The 22456-nt window shown below is 35.5% G+C and overlaps 1 protein-coding gene across 1 annotated transcript in view; it reads right to left on the reverse strand.

Annotated features, from left to right (window-relative positions):
* Positions 1-22456, reverse strand: part of PRKX (protein kinase cAMP-dependent X-linked catalytic subunit) — a 56113-nt gene that overhangs the window by 7660 nt on the left and 25997 nt on the right. Inside the window, exons 2-6 of the mRNA XM_082076023.1 lie at positions 21384-21552; positions 17360-17623; positions 10823-10942; positions 6109-6204; positions 1831-1888 (exon numbers count right to left, since the gene is read on the reverse strand). Coding sequence (XP_081932149.1) covers positions 1831-1888; positions 6109-6204; positions 10823-10942; positions 17360-17623; positions 21384-21552 — 707 coding nt within the window. The remainder of the gene's footprint in view (positions 1-1830; positions 1889-6108; positions 6205-10822; positions 10943-17359; positions 17624-21383; positions 21553-22456) is intronic.

Raw genomic sequence — 22456 nt, forward strand, 5'->3', positions numbered from 1 at the left:
ACTGAAACTCATACCACACGCAGCTCCATGGAACGGAGCACACCACACATTTGTTTTATTCAGACTTATATGGAGTGAGACTACCTCTGCTCAGATCCAAAGAGGCAATAGGGAGAGTAATTTATCACCTTGTTCCCTCAAAAGTAGATCTGATTGAACGCTTCACCAGAAAATGCCCAATGGGATTTAAATCTTTTTAAACCAACTATAATTACGGAAAAGGATCAGAATTAAGACTGAACTAACACCCCCACATCAAATCCCACTTCAAATTAGAACTATTTTTGATTTTGGCATTTTAGTCAATTGCAGGGAAAAACCCTCAAACAAACCAAAACAACCACAGACTTCAAAAAAAAAAAAAAAAAAAAAAAAAAAAGAAAAAAGAAAGCAAGCCAAACACATTTCCCAAACCCAACATTTGAATAAACCAAGGATTGTTTTTGTTTTCCTTCAAAACTGCCAAAAGATATAAAAGTTTGCACTGGTCAATAACTTTCTAAATTTTCAGTTTATGAAAATTCAGCCTTAATCCTCTTGATGCCTGTGCCTCCCCCCCACCAACACTGCAAAGCATCAAAGAATTCTGAAGGATAAGGGACACATTTATTTCCTAGGTTTTCTTACCAGGCCAAGTTTGTGCCATAAAAGGCTCTGTAAAAGAACTCTGGACTGCAGGTTCAGCATCTGTACTTATATCAACATGTTCAAGGAACCTGGATGACTGTGTATCTTTTACTTCCTTTACCTCTGTGCAACATAAACTATGCTTTGTGCAAAAAAGCAAACCTTGGAAATGGAAATTTTAGCTCTCTCTTAAAAACTAAGAGATTACACAAGCTAGTTTAGGTATCTGCAACACTGTAACAACAGTAACAGATCAATGGAATAAAGGATTAACATACTCTGCCACAAGGGTAAATTATCCTACACTGAGTTTCACATGGTACTTTGTCCAGCCTGGTAAAGTACAGAGTTAATTCACATGCAGCTGATTTCTCCCTGCGCTGCCAAACACAGCTGATGCACAGCTGCAGAATCACATCAGCTTGTAATGCTGTTGTCATCTTCTTGGCATTACAAGTGGTACCACATCTGCACAACTCCCAGAATTCACAGGATTGACGTATCACAGATACAGGTGTGTTTCTGAGGCAGGCTGAAAAGCTACCTGAGACACACAAGCATATTTTTGACTAGTAAGCTATTGCCTTCAGAAGTCTGTTGAGAATAGGATGAATAATTCTTCTTGGTGGAAGACTATTTGACTGCACTTAATCAGCCCCACCACCAGACTGTCAAGACAACGACCAAACTTCACTACATGGCACTACAACAACCCTCACATTTTTCAAAAATAATATTTGGGCTTAAAATTTCATTAGTGCGCCTTCTGGGCTTAAACAAATCCAAAGGAAGAACCAAACCACCCGGTGCCCTGTACTACAGGTCTCAGCACCATATTTCTGGCCTAATGTAAGTCTTCAAGTTAATCAGTAAACGGGTATGTGGTGGGTTTTTTTTTGGTGTGGGGGGTGTTTTTTTGTTTTTCTATTTTTTTTTTCTAGGGGGATGGGGCACTGGAGTGAGGCAAGAGGAAAACTGTCATGAAAGAAAGTATTAATCCAGACAAATAGGAGTATGATTTCCAGAAAAACACAGTTAAACTTTGCATTTGGGATTGCACAACTGAAGTAATGTATGAGAAGATATATCTCAATTTCATGCTTATAAAAACAAAAGCCATAGAAGAGCTCTTCTACATCTCTCCTACAGAATTCTTTCAACCTTGTGCCATGTTCTGTGTTATATCTAACATTTTATACCGACCTTCATATTTCCTAATCGTCTTGTCCTGTCAACCACAAGCAGCTTCTTAATAAGGTCTCTGCAGGAAAGAAAGCATGTTCTCTGTTAAAAGTAATTTATATTTGACTGTCATACAAATGTTATAGAATTAGTGTACTTCCTTTTGACTAGCTAATACTGTGCATCATTTATCCATTCATTTCCTTCATATTTTATGACACAAGAATAAAAGTTAAAAAAGTAACAACCTGTTCTGAAAGGAACTTGCAGAATTCTTGCACATTCCTTTTAGACTCCTTAAAGAAACAAAGGAGAAAAACTTTCTCTGTCTTCCCCTGCAAAGTAGTATCCTTTTATTTGGTTGTTTTTTTTTGTTTTGCTTTGCTTTTTGTTTGTCTTTGTATTTTGCTGGGTATTCCAAATCTCAAAATGGACCTCAAACCTCTTTGGCAGAACATAACTCCAACATATTTTTAAAATAAGGATAAAGCTGCACCCTTGACTTCATACACTGACATTTAAATTCTGTGGCAGCTATATGTTCACAGAAACCACGCAAGAGCTAGTCATCTGCTTAAAACTAGTATCTATAAGCTTTAATTTCACTGAAAATGAAAAGCTTCCCCTGAGATCCTAGTTCTATGTGAAGCTAAATCAACATTTCAAAAGATGAACATAACTTCAGACATAAAGGACTTCTACTTTAATAGGAAATTACTTTAAATATTAAGAATCAAAAAACTCCAACAAAAACTCATAGTATCACAATTTATTGAGGTAGCTTGATTACTTATGAGTTGAGAAAAAAATCTGGCAGTAGCTTTTTATCTTGAAGATTATTTTGCTATTTATTTTTAGAATAACAGCATTCTGGTCTCATGTAAGTACCAATGACAGCAAAGAACAAAAGTTTACCCATCCTTCTTCCTACAGCCTTGAATAAAACTGAGAAATGCAATACTGTATAAAATGCTAGGGATCTACAGAGTATTGCTAATTCCAATTTTTAACTTTGCAGAAGGTTTAAAAAAAATAAAATAACAGCTTTACTTACAGAAAATAATGCAAAAATATCAATGACACACCTGCCTCTCTCCATCCCTAACGGCAATACCTACTATCCCAAAACAAAACCAGTATTCTGTCACTTATCCTTGAAATCACAAAAGCATATGCATAAAGAAAATATGAACTGAGAAAGTTGTAGAATGTTTGAAAAGCTGTTGTATTTGGCAGGAATATAGTTCTAAAATTCAACTGGAAAAACATTCAGTTGCCAGATAAAAGGACAATTAAAAAGTCAAGGTAGAAACCAATTTTTAAAACCCTCATGATCATTCCAGACAATCAATGTTTGGATTAGATTAAATCACGTGACTGAGTCCTTTTACAGTCACCTTCACTGAAATAATTCCTTTTAGGTCTTCACGGAGAAGATCATCTCTTTTGGAGAAGGCCACAAGAATGGTTATAACCAGACTTTAAAGGAGAAGTATGCCTGAAAAGAAAACCAGAAACCCAGAACTCAATTCACAGGCTATACAGCCAAAGATAAATTATGGAGTTCCCTGTTCCTATAGAACCAGAAATCATTAAATGGATCATTCTTGGTTTGCTTCAAAAATTAATCTTAGAAAAGCACAGTTAAGGGATGCGCCTGCTCAGTGGTACTGTGCTGCCATTAAAGAGGAAGGCATTCAGTTGAACAAACAGCTATTAAACTGAATCAAGTAACAGATAGTTTAGTGCTTCTTTATTACAATTTCTAAAGAATCATTTAGAAATGATCATGTTAAAGTCAATCCAATAGATACGTTAATGTGTGTATTTGAGGAATTAAATTCTACATCAAGGTCTTTCCAGACCAATAATTAAACTGCTATAGCACTGATGCTTCATTTGTTATTTTCCAAAACTGTCTTAGCAAAGTTTACAAAAGCAAAAAAAAAAAAAAAATATATATATATATATATAAAAAAAACCTTATAAACTCATTAATGACCAAAGAAATAGGTAGAGCATAATTAATACTTACGTTTCATCAGAAATAAAGTAACACAAAACTACTGACAGCCATATTTTGGAATTTCTACTTGGTTAATTTATTAACACCACCATGGCAGAAGCTGCTGTTCAGAGGAGATTTGAACTAATAGTCAAACACATCAAGGACTTCCATGTATACAGGACAAAGGACTTGGAAAAAACATCAGACCAAATTGCAAGGTGGTTCACAAAAGGGACACAGCAGAGAGCAGCACAAAGAGATGCTGGATCAGGTTGGCAGGAACAGCACCGATACAAGACAAAAGTGGTACAAATTCAAATGGTAAGAAGTGCCGGAGGATGATGGGGAGTAGGTGGGTAGAAAAAAATGTCAACCAGTAAGCTTATGTAGTATATCTAGGTAGAAAAGTTTTTTCAGAGTTCAAAAAGGAAAATAGTTTTGTTGCCTAAGAGCAGAAAGTTGAAGTTCAATTGTTATAAATACTACATATAACACTAATATTTCATACATAGCCTGGATGTGACAGGACACAAAATAGTCTTCATCCTTGCTGAGATACCAACTGACAGGAAGAAAAGAGAGAAAGCAAATGCCATAGAACTAAGGTAAGAAGCAGACTGTCATCTTAGGACAAAACAATCTTGGCACTTGCTTTCAGCTAATAGTGTAGAGATTTTAAAGACTATAAAGTTGTGGTTTCAAAAAAAAAAGGAAGAGGGGTTGATGGAACAAGAGAGATAGATTATGCCAACAACTCAGTGCAGAAAGCAGGTGGAGCCACACAAATGAAGGAGATCACCCAGACCCAAGGTATGAAAGGAGGAAAGCCCAAGCTAGCATTCCGTGAGACCTCTTAAAGCAGGAGTGTAATGGGAATCAGTTGCCAAGCACATACTGAAAGTACATCCGAATAAGAAAAGCCAGGAAAGAGGTATATCAACAACTGTATTCATTAATATATCCTACAATTTATTGACAGTCATATCTAGACTGAAAAGTCTGCATATGCATGCTTACTACTGTAACTAGGAAACTTCACAGCATCTTCTACGTAATAGAAATCAATGTCAGTTCGTGATTGCTGCGCACAAACAGAAACTAACAGCATCTCTACTTTTAAATGCTTTCACCATGTTAGATAGATTGTTAGTAATAATAACCTAATTGGAGCTGTTAATATTCTGGTCACACTCTAATACTTTAGTGCACACAATATTAGATGAGATACTCAGTTTTCTTCCTAAGAGAGACAAGAGTTAGGAAGACAAGACAATGAGACTACACTACACTGGAAACAGCATCAAGATAGTAGGGGAAAACTCTTTTAATAAGAAACACTAATATGAGACATTGATCAGTCCATGGTGATACAGACATGCTTGATTCAGTGCACTTGCTCATTCAATGGAGGCTTAAAATATCCTCCCCAAATGATTATTTTTGCAAGAGGATTCATAAGAATTCAGACAAAGCTGGACAGATTTCATTAGATTTGCCATATAACGTTTTATACATTTTCCTAGTGGTGACAGCAAGCAAGTGCCATCTCTAAGGTCACTTCTCCAAAACACCTTGAATGATTAACCTAGGAATTTAAGAAAAACTTCTTGTCCTCACTAACTCAATCATCTCTGCTTCTGAGGAGAAACTTCATGTTTAAAATAGCACTTTCCCTGTTCTAATGTTTACTGACAATTACTTCAATCATGGAACTTTTTAATAGTGGAAAGCATTTCATCTGCAATATACCTGTAATGATTGCAAAATACTATGAATAAAGCCACAGATGCATGCATAAGACTGCATACTGAACTGGGGCACTGCTATCAGAAGCAGAAGTTGATTTAAACTGGAACTTCTGAAGTATTGGAGTTAATTCAAATATTTACACTGATAGTGACTTAACTGGTACGTATTTATACAAAGAAACAGTTTAGTGTCTGCTTCCTGCTCTCCTAATTTTTACTCATTTAAGATTATCTCCTCATATTTCTCCTCTTTTGTTTCTTCCAGGCACCAACATAACACTAATGAGCTTTGTACAAGGTGGAAAAGCATTTAATATTCCAAAATATGCAGAAAAGAGAGGCAGATACTATCTTACAATATTGAAGTCTATCAAACACATAATTTTACTTGGACTGCAAAAGCGAACGTGATCTAAAGTGTTTTCCAACATGGTATTTTAGAAAATCAGAATCTGATATCTGGTCTTCTGTGAAGATCCTTTAGAAACAGTGCTCAGGAGGTGTTCAGAATATAAAAGGCAGTATTAGGAGTCATGGACTTACTTTACATATAAATCCAAATGCCTCGGGAAATCTATTTTGCCAGCAAGAATCTTCTGATATATACCAAAGGGATTGTCATCAAAAAATGGAGGAAACCTATTTTAATACAGCAAATTTATAGAAGTTAGAAAAAGAATTTCTGAAAATCTTATACACAGTATTACATCATAGTAATTCCCATCAGAAATTGATTATATAGCTCTTTTTGGTAGGGCATCATCAAATACTACCTTGACGAGTAACTTAAGGCTTCTATTGCAAAACAGAAAACATTTTTGTATGCAACACAACAAATATGGAATTAAAATTATTTAAAAAGTATTACAAGAAGGGTATTTATTACATTAAAGCAGTAAAAATATCAAATATGATACAAAGTCTCAGTGTTTAAGTAAAAAAAAAAAATGCTTTGGCTTTTTCTATAAAATCTAAGGGTACACTTTGCAAAACAGTACTGCCATTTTTGATTGTCCTGTAACTGCAGGCACACCTTTCTTCACTAGTATGTATGTGAAGTGTCAAAAGGACCATCATATGCATAGGTTGTCCAGTTCAGTTATTTGTTGGACTTCTTGAATTCTAGTATATGTGTTCTTAGAGAAAGTTTGAAAGAGACAGCTTGTTCAGAACCTGACATCCTCTCAAAGCACAGCTGTCTTTCTATGTTGGACAGATAAGACTAATTTCAAAATCTTCCCAAGATGATCACTAAATCAAGATGCAATTAACATTCTACACTTACTATTTGCTAATAAGTTCTTAATGAACTCAGGAGCTAACAGTGAGACTAATTCTTGTCTTACAGCTACAGTAGGAACTGAGTTTTCTCTTGTGCTTCCTTGACCATTATAGCACATACACCAATTACTGCAAGAAGCTCAGTGTGAGCACCTATACATCACAGAATCATGTAGGTTGGAAAAGACCTTTAAGATCATTGAGTCAAACCAATTGCACAAAACAATGAGAATGAAACTTTGTGACTATGTATTACAAAGGTGCCAGCTGCAGTAAGCAGACTGATAGGAAATGTGGGGTTTTTTCCTCCAAATATTCTGTACACTACTGAGGTGTGAAATCATGAAGTATGTTTTCACATATTTACATGTTTAAATTGCTGTTTACCTTTCCACTTTGAAAATTTGAAATTACTATGTATAGAATTCTTGAGAGAAATTTAAATCACACCTGGCTATATAATAATCTAATGGCAACACTGCTTAAAGTGTATTTGAATTGTATGCAAAATTAGAATAGCTTCTAAAGATTACACAGTTTTCTTACAAACAAACTAAATTACTTGACTTTGGATACTGCTTGCAAATGTCAATCTGCAACACAGCACAGATTTTAAACAAAACACCACAAGTATTGTGCTGGAATCTGCCTAATAAATCAACAAAACCCCCCTTGAGTTTCAGACTGTCTTCACACCATAACACAAATATAAACAGCTGCCTTTTTTCCACTAATTGAAAAGAAGCTAAAAAAAAAGTATATGCTAGAACAGCTGCAAACCATTCCCTTTGCTAACTGATGCATAACAATGGCACTGACATTGGTCTCAAAGATAACAGATAGTTTAGCAGTGAAGAGGAGAAGTTTTAAAACCTCAAGGGAAAACACATAGGTCTGAGAATATCAAAACAGCAACCATTAGCTACCTAAAATGACAGACCAGCACATCACATACAACCACCACAGCAAGAATAAAAACCACAAAGCCCTCACTAAATGAGAAAATTCATTTAGCTACATATTTAATGACAGTACAATTACGAGCTACCATAACTAACCTAAAATAAAAGGTATATTTTCCTCTATGATAGATTTTAATGGAACACATTTACTCAAAAGGAACAGATCTTTCAACTCTTTCTACTGCTGGTTTGTTTAGCTTGTTCAGGTTAACTTGGTGATCTCAATGTTACTGATCTGCTCTGTAAACATTTCTTTTCACCCCTGGTTCTGCTTGTTCTTTCCCCTTCCTGTATTTTACTGTCTTAAACCCAAATTCATCCTTGCCTTAAATCTAGTATGTGCAGGACTAGAATTCCACGAGCCACTAGAGATTAAACTGGAGAAATAAGACACTACAGAACAAGAAAATGTAGGTTTGTTTGTTTGTTTTTAGAGAGACTATTTCCTTATGCACACATCTACCAATTATTTTTAATTGCTTTTGGGGTTCAGAGAGAGTAACTTCAGGAAATAACTACCAAATGTCTTAAGTAATTTACTTGCAGACAATAACTTAGTCTTCAAGTTTAGTTTTGTTCATCTACTAATAATTTTTACATTTCTTATATCCACTTTGAATTTCAAGGGCTAAAGTTACTTAAGACTGTTCTGGCATTAACAGCTTTAGTAATAAATATCAAGACATCTTGAGCTGGTGAGGAAAAGCATTTTAAAACACTGTTGCCAACAATAGTGGAAAGCTGATAAAATGCTAGAAGCATTGAAAAATGCCCAATGTGACAACCTGCCATCTGAAAGAAAACACACACACACACCACAATCCCCAGCTCTCTCAACCCCCAGAATCTTAACCACCCTAAGAAAGTAGTACCAATGCCCCCATCCCCTAAAAAAAAGACAAAACAAAACAAAAACAACACAACAAAACACTAAAAAAAAAAGCAGCATCCAATCATTACGAAGAGAGTATCTACCCAAATACTGTAGCAAAACCAGTTACAAAATCACTTGCAGCAGGCAGCTGCTGTGTGAATCAGCCTTCCCTAACAGTTGCCTTTTAGAAATGTGTTATTTATCTCTATTGGTTAAGAGTCTCTATAGCCAAAGTGTTTCTATTAAGCCTGGGGGAATCCAGATCTCATCATCTGAGCCAGACAGTTTCAGGACACAGATGATTCTATATAGTAATGAGTGCAGCTGCTCCCTTCTTCTATGAAGAACATATACCAGTCACACTTCAGTGCCTTGTAGTCTTGAGGTCTCACTCCAGAGACGAAATTTTGCTTGACCTGTAGTCATTATGTTAACTTTGGAAACCATGTTTCTATTGCTGCTTTAGCAGAGAGAATCCTATCAACACCTCTGTAAGGCATGGAAGGGAAAACGCCCAATATGCACTTACGCTGAGACCAGACAGATGAGACAGCGATTCCATCAAAACCAGTGGCAGGAAGGTAAATCATTCAGACTTGAGCTGGGAGACCGCAGCACCTGTGCTCAGATTGCAACACCAGACCCATTTATCTGCAGTCTTCATGCTGTCTAGGACTAAGATTAGTGTCAAGAAGGCTTCTGGGAACCTCTTGCTGCTTTCAACCCTCCAAGAGGGAACCCCTTAATCAATATGGGCCACTCACCCTTAGAAGGAGCATGGAAAAGGCCTCTGCACAGATTGGCCTATATAAATAATGACTTTTATAATATTAGACCAGTCAGCCAAGCATGCCTGGGTCAGCCGGGAACTACTAGTACATTTGCTGTCCTGGGATAAAGTTTCGAAGCCGTTGGTGAATTTCTTCACGGCCAATGCACATGATGGACTGGAGCTCTGCAGTGATTGTCCATCAGGGGAACTGTCTGCTCAGGCAATCTGAGAAGCTTGTCCAAACATCAGAAGAGTCACTGAAATTACCCTGAACTGACAGTGCTGCACACAGAAAGGAAGAACAAATCCATGCAAGGATATTTTTGTTCTGACTTCACTCTGTGGGGCTGCAGATCCAGAATGAAGGGCAATAAAGCACCCTGACGCACCTGCAGGGCATGTGAAGGCAGAGTGTGCTGGCCTTGGTACCAAAAAGTAGTTCTAATGACTATGAAACTAAAACTGATGAAATACACCATGTTTTTTCCAAAGCTATGAAAATCTTGCTTTTACCTGTATTCTACTGCACCAACCACAGCAAAACTCATTTCTTTCAAAATGCCATTTCTTTTTTAGCAAGTACCTTCAATAGATATAAGCCAAGACAAAAAAAAAAAAAAAAAAGGCAAAAACATATGGATGCCTTATTCAGCATATAATGTCATGGTCTCCCTAAACCAGTTACTTTACTGAAAATAGTATTTCTTTTTTGAAATCAGAACAAATTAAGACTGTTAATTATATTAATGCCAGAAAGTCTCTCTTCAGTTTGAATTTGTATCATTCCAAAACACTGATTATCAATCAAATTCCAAAACACCAAAAGTCATGTTAGAGCAAACTGATTTCTAAATAGACCTTTTAAGCGTCTCTCTGTTATGTTTAATTTGTTTTGAAGAAAATGAGTGCTCAGTAGCAATACAAGCTGTACTAATAAAAGTCTTCCTACTTGCAACTACACATTTTTCCAGACTAAAGCTCCCACTGCAAGTATTATTTTACTCTGCTAGAAATTAATTACAGAAGTTTCAAAGAAAACAGGTAGTCCTCTTCTTTACCCTTTAAATATAAAGGATTTTATGTATAAAAATCTAACCTTCAACAAAACCTGAAATTTCCAAAACAGATAAGGAAAATAGCAGCTGCTAAAAAAGTCTTCAGTAAAAACCAACCAAACCAGCAAACTCAAAAAAGTAAATCTTGGTAACAACAGTGAAGTGCGTTCTTTTGTACAGTTTCCCAATTTGTTTCTTCAGAGATAGAAGTGAAACTGGTATATCAATAATACATTTAGCCCAAATTTACAGAACTAGTAAATAAACCTGTATTACATCATATTGCCGTGATATAGGAATCACTATCACTTACCCTGACAACATCTCAAATATAAGAATTCCCAGGGCCCACCAATCTACAGCTCTTCCATGGCCTTTACTTTGTATAACTTCTGGTGCAAGGTACTCAGGAGTGCCACAGAGCGTCCATGTCCTGGAAGGAAAAGAAAAACAGAAAAACACACAAAACAAACCAAATCAGACGAAACGGAAATAACAGTAACATAAAAAAAAAAAATATCAAAAAAAACCACCCCACAATCAAACACACAGGAAGTACCAAACATATGCCTGTGTATATTTATTGTATATAGGAACAAGAGAAAAAAGAAAGAGCTCTACGAGATCTAAAAGGATTGCTTTGCTGCTGCTCTCCTCTAACAGCGATCTATGTAAATTACGAAATTTCCTGGCCACAGGAAGCAACCGTGCACCAAGTTTCTAGCTGCTGGTGTGGTATCCATTAGGCTATATGTTGTTCTGGAATTATTAACAGCGGTTCTCACACCATAAGCTGCACATCCTTGGAATTCATGGACTACTTCTGACACGCCCAGCAAACAGCAACCTTATTGGCTTTTTCCAGCAAAAAGGAAAAAAATTTGTGTAGAAAAAAATAAAGGGAAGAGGGGGAGATAAAAAAGTAGTAGCTTATACCAGTAAATAGCTGCAGACATCAGTAAGATTCTTTTTACAACATAAGTAACGTTTTTAAAATAGTATTGAAACGTAACCTGTCATCACACTCACAATATCCATCAAAAGGAAAACATTTTGTGGTTTTAATTATTTAAAATACAAGGTGTAATAAAGCAAGCGTGAGACATGTAAGTAATGCTGATTTTGATCTACTTTATTGTCATTTTTAGTGATAAACTCAAGATATACGTGTTATATTGCTACCTGATTGAAATGTGTATTTCAAGTTGTATAAATTCATGAAATAAATTGAAGAGGTTAATTACAAAGACCAAATTACAATTTGAAACACAGAAAATTCTGAAATAGAATTTCAAGAATGAAATCTTCTTTGTAATAATACCAATGCAAAATTTCCTTGGCTTCACTACCTTCACTTGTGTTTAAATACATGTTTGAGGAAAAAAAAAGTGCTTTCATTCTCAGTAAAATACACATCCATGACAGCGAGTTACAAGATGAAACTTTGAAAAACTGTTCATAAATTCAAGAAATGATGAAATAACAAAAGAGAATAAGAAAAAAATAAGAAGTATATTGCATTTTAAGAAGAGTTCTAGAAAAAAAAATGGCAAATGATGCAGTTACAAAATTAACGGTAACTGCACAGGACTTTTAACTTGCAACAACAGAAACTCAATGTTTTTTTATTTGTGAGAGCAGGAAGAATCTTCTCCAAGGCATGAATCAAACTGGTAACATGGTCCTGAAAAAATGCATTAAGACGAATAGCAATAAATTTTGGAAATAGTATACACTAATATAATATATACCCCCTTCAACGTCTAGTTTTTCCTACCACTGTTCTGCTAAACTTAACAAATTTTTTTTTTCCTAACCATAAATGGATATTCAAGATGCACCTCATCAAATTTCAGACTCCTCTTAACATTTTAAAATTTTAATTTATTATGTTTAAAAGATTAAATAATACACTTATCTTAAACAGAGCTTTTGGATGGGTTTTTTGTTTTGTTTGGGTTTTTGTTGCTTTGTTTTCCTTTGTTTGCTTTTTTGTTTTGGTTTTACTTTCGTTTTGGGGTTTTTTGGTTGTTGTTGTGGTTTTTTGTTGTTTGTTTGGTTTTTTGTTTTTTTTTTTTTAAGCCTTAGCCTTGATTGATAAAAATACTTAAAATTAAGGAAGAGGAGCTGTATAGCCAGTCAAGACTTTAAATGAAGATTTATGATACACAGAACTGAATTTCTTTAGGCTTGATTTTAATATGACAAAAGCTAAATTACTCCAGCTTTAGACACACTATATATGCACATGGTCCATGGCTTTTGAAACTATGCTCATTAGTGTAAAGAATACATCTTTAACTTTTATAATAAAAGGGTGGCATTAATTTTTATTGCTAGAAAATATAAACTCTTATTTTCCAAATCAAGCATGCTCAAGAAAATTCTTACCTCCAGCACTGCTTTACACACTACTGCCATCTAGCAGTTGCCTAGATCTGGACTGGGTAACCAAGAAAAACAACAAAGTTTTGTTGTGTTTTAAAACAGAATATTCCCCCCCTTCCCCAGAATTTAAAAAGCTTGGTTACAATCCATCGTATGAATTGTTATTCATACCGACTTAGCCAGCTCTCCAAATGAAGCAACTGCCAGTTTTACTTTATTTGGAAGAAGGGCTGTACAAATAAAGCAGACAAGGCAGGCACATGTGTTTTAATGGACAAGCCAGTTTGCAGGACAATGCCACACCACACTTGTCCTTTCCACTACCAGAAGTTCCAACCCTATGAATGCACAAATTCAGCAAAGATGCAGCCTTGTCAAGGTCATTTACGGAAAAAAAAAAAAATAGTTTAACACATGACCATGACTTCCAAGACCCACATAAATTGCTGGTAACAATGTAACTAAAATGACCCTTGATTACCTTACAGCTTAATCACAAGATCTTTTTTATTCAAGCAAAAGGAAAGCCACAAATTAAGGAAAGGCAAACATAACTTTGAGTTCCCTAGTTGGACTATGAAATAAAATCTGCTACCACCAGCAGGTCATCTACCTCTTAATTTCAATCAAATTTATGTTTACTAGCTACATAAAAACACAGAGGAAGCTCAAATTCTTTGTCAAGATGTGTATTTGTGCCATAGGATCATTGTACTCCTCTTTATTTGGTCATGAAACAAACTACTCAACATACTGGAAAGTGCATCAAGTAAATTCAATAAAAAGACCAAATTGTTTTAAGTATTGTTTTATTATTACTATTTCATGACTGCTGCATATGCATCTGAAATTCCAGATTATCCTTTTGAAGATAAATTTTGAAGCAAAAAATAAGAATAGACTCTTTTCTTCAAACTGCTACAAAAATTCCACTGCTCTGGGTTTTCAAGATAAAAGCTGAATTACAGGTAAGCAATAGTTTATAAAGTTGAAAATGTAATTTTAGAGCATAAAAATGAAACAAAGAAGCTTCTATGGTCACAAAGATAAGCTATAAAACAATATTTGCTTGTTAACAGTATTATTTTAAGAAGTTAACTTTCAATGGCTAACATATTTTAGTGTTAAACACTATCCAGCATCCACCTCTTCAGTTTCTAACTAGCTTTTCACGTAGGAACCAGAGATCAGAACAATGTACTTTTCGCTATTCTCTTCTGGAAGTTTCTCCATAATTATACGCAAAGAAGAATGATTTGTTTCCAGCCCACAGAAGTTTGGTCCGCAAGACATCCTTGCTTCCACAGTGACACACGATAGACTTTACAAACAAGATTTGCTACATCTTGTTTTGTTTTACTCTTTCTCTTTAAGTCCACTCCGCAGAATAGCCATGAGGTGCATGCAGTTTAAGCAACAGTGCAGAAGTATCCCCAAAATCAAATAAAATTAACAGTGAATAACAGTCCTCAAAACCCCACAAAACCCATATGTTTACTTGAAACGTTCATAAAACTGAGTGAAGCCTGTGCATAAATAATATAAAATTCTATGAAGTTTTGTTTTAGTTTCTCTGACAGAACACAAGAGAAGAAAAAGATAAAACCCAAATGAACAAAAAAAACCCAACAACAAAAAGAAAGAAAAATTAGGAAAGATCAATACTTGTTTAATGGATATACTATATCTGAAAAGTGAAAGATCTAAAAATGTAATGGTTATTCAAAGCAAGTAATTTCTACATCCCTAAGGCAACCCCCTTCCCCTCCTTTTTTCTCTCTGCATGGCCTCTTTCTAAAAGCAGCAGCACATATATTTCATGTGAATGTACTTACAAGAAACTGAAAAGGTTATTAAATCTTCAATTAAGGAACATGAAGGTGGAAATGAAAAGAAATAAAGAGCTGCTGAGGCAAAGACATACTGTTTTGGAGAAAAAAATTACAATTTTTAAAAGTACACTACGGCTGAGAAGGAAGAAACGAGGATAAACAGAAGGACATATCTAGAAGGAATAGAAGGAGACAAGAACACCTCCTCGCTTTCCTCCTTCCTCTTTCTCTAAAAAAAAAAAAATAAATAACTAAAATAAATAAATAAATTCGAGTCTAGCCCTTCAGATAATTTACTAATAAGAAAGCAGGTGTGCAGGCTGCTTCTCACAGCAGGAATATGAGCTCAAGACGGTTGTTCTCTCTAAAGAGCAGCTCCATAGTAGATGGACCTGGTGAGAATGCTTCACTCTTTCACATGTGGCAGCAGGAAGAAAGGAAAATGCATACAGAGAAGTCTCAATTAAGCAACTATAGAATCATTTGTAGGAAATAATATGTATCACAAAATCTGCAAATGTACTGAAGGTCTTCTGCAGACCATGCTTTATTTTACATGTCATGTTTCTATAGGAAAACATTTGTTGTTCCTAAGTGGCAGTCTTCCTCACAGCTGTTTCAAAAACATATATAGTTTGTGTTTTATTTCACAACTCATATGCACTATATATGTATACATATATATACACACACATATACCTGTAAGGTTAATGTGTACAGATGTTTGTGATGCATAAAAATGACAAAAACATCTCTAATGCTTTAGATCAAATAGTCTGTGAAACAAAATAACCTACTGAAGTGCATTACTGGATAAATTGCTGACGACTGTATCTTTACAGTGACAAAAACAGCATCATGAAAATGACTACAGCTAGTAGGGTGAATACTACGTAGGTGTAAAAAAAAGATAATTGGACTTGAATAGGTCACTACTGTGCTCTTTTCAACTTCATGTTCTGCATTTTATATTAGCTGTTGTACACTAATAGGTGAAGCAGGTATGACAAAAAACTACTATAGGGTTCTATGATTCAGTTCAACACAAATTGATCCGTCTCATCCCTGCTCTGTACCTCTCCCTACCCAGCAAGATGTGATGCAAAAAAAACCAATTAAAAGCAGCAGCGGTAACTTGTTTTTGATGTCCTACAATGCATTTGAACACATTTACTCTAATAGATTCATCTTCCGGATTGAAAAATGTACTTTGATGTGAACTATCACCTTAATTTATGAACAGTTACTTCTGCTGTGCCTTTAACCCACAGAAATCCAAATTAAGAATAACCACTAAGTGGCAGTGTCTGCATGTAAAAAGCAAGACATAACAATTTGTATGACTGTCTTATAAAGAGATTGTCCTACTTTCTTAAATAGAAGTAGCCTTACCTCTTCCTACAAAAAGTTATTTTGATTTAAAAACAAAATATTAAAAAAAGCACCAACATTTATAGACCTATCTTCTTGCCCAGTGAAAACTGAATTCAATCAAACATGCTGATATTAAAACACTGTGGTTTTAAAAGAGACTTTTAGACTTTAAGGATGAATAGAACCAGTGTACATATTTGATGCCTACTATTCCTGTGCAGAGGCAGCCCAGCACCATGAGCATGTAACCAGTAGGCAAGGAACCTTTATGATCTTCATAACACCACTTGATCTCTCCTGTCTGACTTTTACTTCATAAGGGACCATTAAGAGTAGCTCCCTCAGAACCACTGTAATTTCAAACTGATCGTGTAAAATTCTGTTTTTTCCCTGTCCCCCACTGAACTGTTGCAGCATCAAACAGGTAAAACAGATGAGGGAAGAGAGAGAATGAGCACCCATGTAACACTTCACTCACTTACTAGGCTGCCTCAACTGGAACAATGAGATACCGTCTCTCTCTAGAGGTGGCCCTAAGGCATAATACCAAACCTTGTAAAACCGCTTTTCTAATATGACAGGCTAGTTTTTCAATCCAAATGAGGGGTCTTGCCTTGGAAAGATAGTTCAAATGGAGAGAACAGAGAAATTGCTGGGAAAAAAATCTCTGCATTATCAAAAAGTTTACATACACCAATAAAACAGACATAAGGCTGACAGTACTGTAGAAGTTAAATAAATACTTCTGATGCAGCTGGCCTTAATGTTTCTGTCTAGACTCTCCAGTTTCATTTTAGCAACAGGATAGTGAAAACACAATATCCAGTTTTAAAATGTTATTCCCACATTTCAAAAATCTCTCTAAAAGGAAAGAAGAATGAAACACAAGTTAAAAAACATTAATCTTCCATACAAGTTGAATTGCTAAATGTTCCATTATGTACAATATATTGATGTACACATCTCAATATTTGCTCATTTTACTTCAGTGAACTCCCTTTTTACAAGATGACTACTGAAAACTTAAACAAACATACTCATATAAAAATATTTTTATGGTAGCTTATCTGTGATATTGTTCCTTGTTATACCAAGGGTGTAATATTGGTTTCCATACACCCATTTTAAAACTATAATTTCCTTCATATTAAGGGATTTGATATGTGTGAAGTACATGCAGTACTAGATGAAATGCTGAGCTCTGAAATCAAACTTGTATTCTTCCAAATGTAATTACATTTCACATGTTCACTTACCTGTCCACCAGTTTTTTCGCAAATCCAAAATCAGTAAGCTTGATATGTCCTTCTTTATCTAATAGTATATTTTCAGGTTTTAAGTCTCTGTAAACTATTTCTTTGGAGTGCAGGTATTCTATTGCACAAATAATTTCTGCAGAATAAAACAGTCCTGTGCTGTTGTTGAACCGTCCCATGTTGCGCAGGTAACTAAAAAGTTCTCCTCCTGGCACATATTCCATTAACATGTATAAAAAGCGTTCATCATGGTTGGTCCAAAATCTGTAATAAAAATATTATTTTATTGAATACATAATTTCTCTATCTGATTTGCTTCAGAAATAAATTTCATAAAATGATCTCTGTTGCCAAAACTATGTACACAGTTAACTTATGGTTCCTATTGTGCAAATATTGTAACTCCAAGAATGTAGCAGTATTATGTAACAGATGTTCAAGCAGCTGACTTAACCTGAAAAGTAAAACAGATAATTCAGGATGTGCACAGCACAGGATAAGAGAGAAAAATCTAATGGATGGATTCTGTTGCATTGTACACAACAGGCCTCCGCTAAGCACCTAAAAAGTGACTTAGTCTACTGTCAGTCTGCTAAGACCAGACAATTCTTACATTTTACTTAATCAAATATTGCTAAAGTGACGGAGAGTGAGCAGAATCTGCTTCTGCAAAGATGTTTATGAAAGTATGTTCAAAACCAGGACAAGAGAGTTCTCCTTCCCTTTACTCCTTCCCCCAGAAATATACAACCCCAAGTGAAGTGACTAGTTACTAGAAAAGCATCAGATCACAATGCTTGCTCTTCTATGGCATCTTTAAAGCAAAGCAATAGAAAAGCAAACATGACAGCAAACCAAGATTAATTTCTGTAATTTAGACTATCGCCTTTAATTTAAGAACTACTATTGTGGTACATTTTTTACTAGGGTGCAGTAAAGAGCAGCTAAGAAAGAAAGAAAATCACTCCATGTGGCTTTCAAATGCTTCCTCACACATAACTCCTCATGGGAATCTTGAAGAATATTCTGCTACTTTAAAACAAACAGCTATCTCTATTATTTTAATAAAGAACACTGTATCCCTACCTAACTTATTGATAGAAAAATAGAAGTTAATTTAGCTTCTAGTAACTGTTTCTGCAGTATCACAAGAATGGAAAGATCAAATATCTTTTTTTTTTCCCATCCTTCTTTAGCTGGTTCCTAATCAAAGCTTAGAGTTTCAAGACAGACAAGCAGAGCAAATTGAGCTCCCAAACCCATGAGGGACTTTTGCTCTGTAAGATTTCTTTCTTGATACCAGCACTGAGCGCAACCAAAAAATGAGACAGAGCATCAGACATAAGCACCAGCTCTACCATTTCCTCAAAGTGACAAATAAAGCAGAGCCCAGGCTTGCCTTTTGCTTTTATGGTACTACTTCCCCATCACAAAGTCATCAACATCATTAATTAGCTATTGATGTCCACAGTATCTTTATCGACTACATAAAAATTCTCGAGATGTATTTTAAGAAGTTGAGCAAAGTCGCACCTACAATACACAAATGTCATTTTTGCAAGGTGGTGTTTTAAGAATTTGCATATGTATTAGGTTGGTACAAAAGTAATGGCAGTTTTTGCATTGTTGAAATTTGCCATTTGATATTGGAATACATTCCAAAATAAGCATTGTTATGTTACACATCATTTTAATGCACTATTCTCGCTTTATGTTTTGTTGCTATTGGCTTATTACTTGCTGTTTATTTTACATTTGTTCTAGACTATGGAAACTATGTGAAACAAAAAGCAAATCCGAGTGGTTTTCTTATTCAAGTTCAAAATGGCTCATAAAGCAGCAGAGACAGCTCGCAACATCAACAACACATTTGGCCCAGGAACTTCTCACGAACGTACAGTGCAGTGGTGGTTCGAGTTTTGCACAGGAGATGAGAGTCTTGAAGATGAGGAGCATAGCAGTGGCCATCAGAAGTTGACAACGACCAATTGGGAGCAATCATCAAAGCTGAACCTCTGACAACTACACAAGAAGTTGCCAAAGAACTCAATGCCAACCATTCTACAGTTGTTCGGCATTTGAAGCAAATTGGAAAGGTAAAAAAGCCCAATAATTGGCTGCCTCATCAGCTGATCGAAAATAAAAAAAATCATCACTTTGAAGTGTCATCTTCTCTTATTCTACGCAACAACAACGAATCATTTCTCAATTGGCTTGTGACATGCAACAACAACTGGATTGTACATGACAAGTGGCGATGACCAGCTCAGCGGCTGGATGAAGAAGAACATTTAAAGCACTTCCCAAACCCAAACTTGCACTAAAAAAATGTCACAGTCACTGTTTGGTGGTCTGCTGCTGGTTTGATCCACTCCAACTTTCTGAAGCCTGGCAAAACCATTACATCTGAGGAGTATGTTCAATACGCTGATGAGATGCACTGAAAACTGCAACACCTGCAGCTGGCTACGGTCAACAGAAAGAGCCCAATTCTTCTCCACGACAATGCCTGATCGCAAACTGCACAACCAACGCTTCAAAAGTTGCACAAATTGGGCTACCAAGTTTTCCCTCATGCACCATATTCACCTGACCTCTTGGCAACCAACTACCACTTCCTCAAGCATCTCAAGAACTTTTTGCCAGGAAAATGCTTCCACAACCAGCAGGATGCAGAAAATGCTTTGCAAGAGTTCATTGAATCCTGAAGCACGGATTTTTATGCTACAGGAATAAACAAACTTATTTCTCATTGGCAAAACTGCATTGACTGTAATGGTTCCTATTTTGATGAATAAAGATGTGACTGAGCTTCGTTATAATGATTTAAAATTCATAGTCTGAAACTGCAATTACTTTTGCACCAATCAAATACACAGATATACATATAAAACCCTGTTTTCCCTGTTCTGTCTATATTTTAACCAGTTTAACTAGATGTACTCTGCCTCTCCATCTTGCTTTCCTGCATGCATCTCGAACTTCACGTACCCTAGAACTCCTGTTACTGATACTCTGCCACACACAGGATTTCTGAACACTGTCTGGAAACTAATAGCACCATGATGCTGGAAAAAGCAACAACACACCAGGGAAAGAGCCTCCTCCCGCAGGTCTTTCATATTTCATGTGAAGACCATGCTTTTGCCTCTTCTTTTCCCTCTGATACTTTCTTAGCCCAGGGCGGAGGCTGCACTCCCTGAAGCTAGAAATCAAGTAAGACTAATTTTCTGTAATTTTATGTAAAACTGATTAGGATAGGTAAATGCAAAACAAATCTCAGTCAATGGCCCTGCATCCATGCATGAGAAAATACAAATGGAAATTAACTGTGCAATTACCCAGAGGTTTAGTTATCCCATTAATAAGTATGTACTCAGACGCGAAAAATGTGCTGTGAAGATAAAAGTATGATGCCTTCTCTCTTTAGTAAAGCGATCACTAGAATCACCACAATTCTATGAAAAAAGTATTCTTCATGAAATGTGTTTAAATCATGTTTTTCAATAGTTTCTATCACTTAACCTGAAATATGGGAATAATAAAACCCAAGAAGTGCTGCAGACATTTAAACTCTTTAAAAATAAAGTTTGCAAAACTAAAGTTCACAAAAGATACTTATACCTAATTATATCTTTATCTAGATATCTACAAAGAAATATGCACAAATATTGTTTTCTCATCATTCTAACATCAAGAATCATTCAATAAGTCATTGTTATGAGCCAATCCTAACATGTCTTCGCTAATGTTTTCCCACCACTTAAGGAAATTTCTTTTCTGCAGTATGAAAACAACAAACAGAATAAAGCTACAGCATAAAAGTAAAGCTAATAATAAATTATTGCTTAAATGTTTAAATTATGGCTCTTGGTTTCTTCTATAATAAATACTTCAGTCTATTTTAGTCTAGATTACCTCATAGAAATTAAATGCTTGGTGTTGGTTAAATGCGTAAGAACTTGCAATGGAACATTTTAACTGCACTTTATAGATAAATGAACTTAAAAAGACTAGAACTTACAATCTTATCAAAAAGGGGTGGTTGACCTCTTTCAAGACTGACTTTTCATTGTGCACATGTTGCTCTTGCTTCAGTCGAATGACATCCGGAATGCTCATTACTTTCAGTGCAAAGTAACGTTTGGCCGTTTTTTCCTTCACTAGATGAACACGCCCAAAGGTACCTGTGCCTGAAATGTCAAAGAAGAAATGTCAGCTTATTGTAAAAAAAGAAAAAAAAAAAGACAATTCACCAAATTAAAACCTACAGGAATTCAATGCCTTTTTGGCGGTGGTGGTTTTGGTGGTGGCATTTGGTTGGTTGGTTTGTTTTTACTCCTCATCAATACATCAGTATTACATTTTTTTTACCTGTTTTCATACCATTTTGGGGGGGATTTCTCAATTTCTTGTGATAATGATTTTAATTAAAATAATGGCATCATGATACTGCCACTCTTTGGATAGATATTGGAAGCATTTCTTGCAAAGAAGAGAAGTGGTCCTGAGAAAGGGTAAGGGAGATGTAAAATAACAAGTATGTATTATGTAAGATTCAAATGCAGCAAATATAAATGAAATAAGCAAATCTGTCCTCAAGTGCAGACAAAAGGCTGGGAAACACTGTCTTAAATTTCAGAGATCAGTTTTAATTTAGATCGAGCAGAGATGGGCAGGATAAACTCAGAAGTAGCATTCAGTTTATTATATCTAGCATGTGTGGCATAGAAGAAAAAAAATCATCACTGACCAAGAATATAAAGTTCACTGTAATGGATTCAATGATTCCTCAACACAAAAGAACTACTTAACTTTCCATATATTATTTATTAAAACAAAGTAGCTAAAAATCAATCAGGGTAGGAACTCATAACACAGAGTACAGAATATACAAGAACAACTAAGACAACAGCAACAAAATTCAAAATATCCAGCTACCAAGGTTCCATGACCAAGAACAGCTGTTTGCAGTTATTCAGGTGAGGAGATTATTACCTTTAATGTGCACAGAGGCAAAGTGATTCAGCAGGATAAGGGGATGCTTGGAAAAAAATACCTACAAGTTGCTAAGCCTTCTAGCAACAACAACAAAAA

Source organism: Streptopelia decaocto, assembly GCF_964273445.1.
Source record: "Streptopelia decaocto genome assembly, chromosome: 1".
Classification (NCBI taxonomy): domain Eukaryota; kingdom Metazoa; phylum Chordata; class Aves; order Columbiformes; family Columbidae; genus Streptopelia; species Streptopelia decaocto.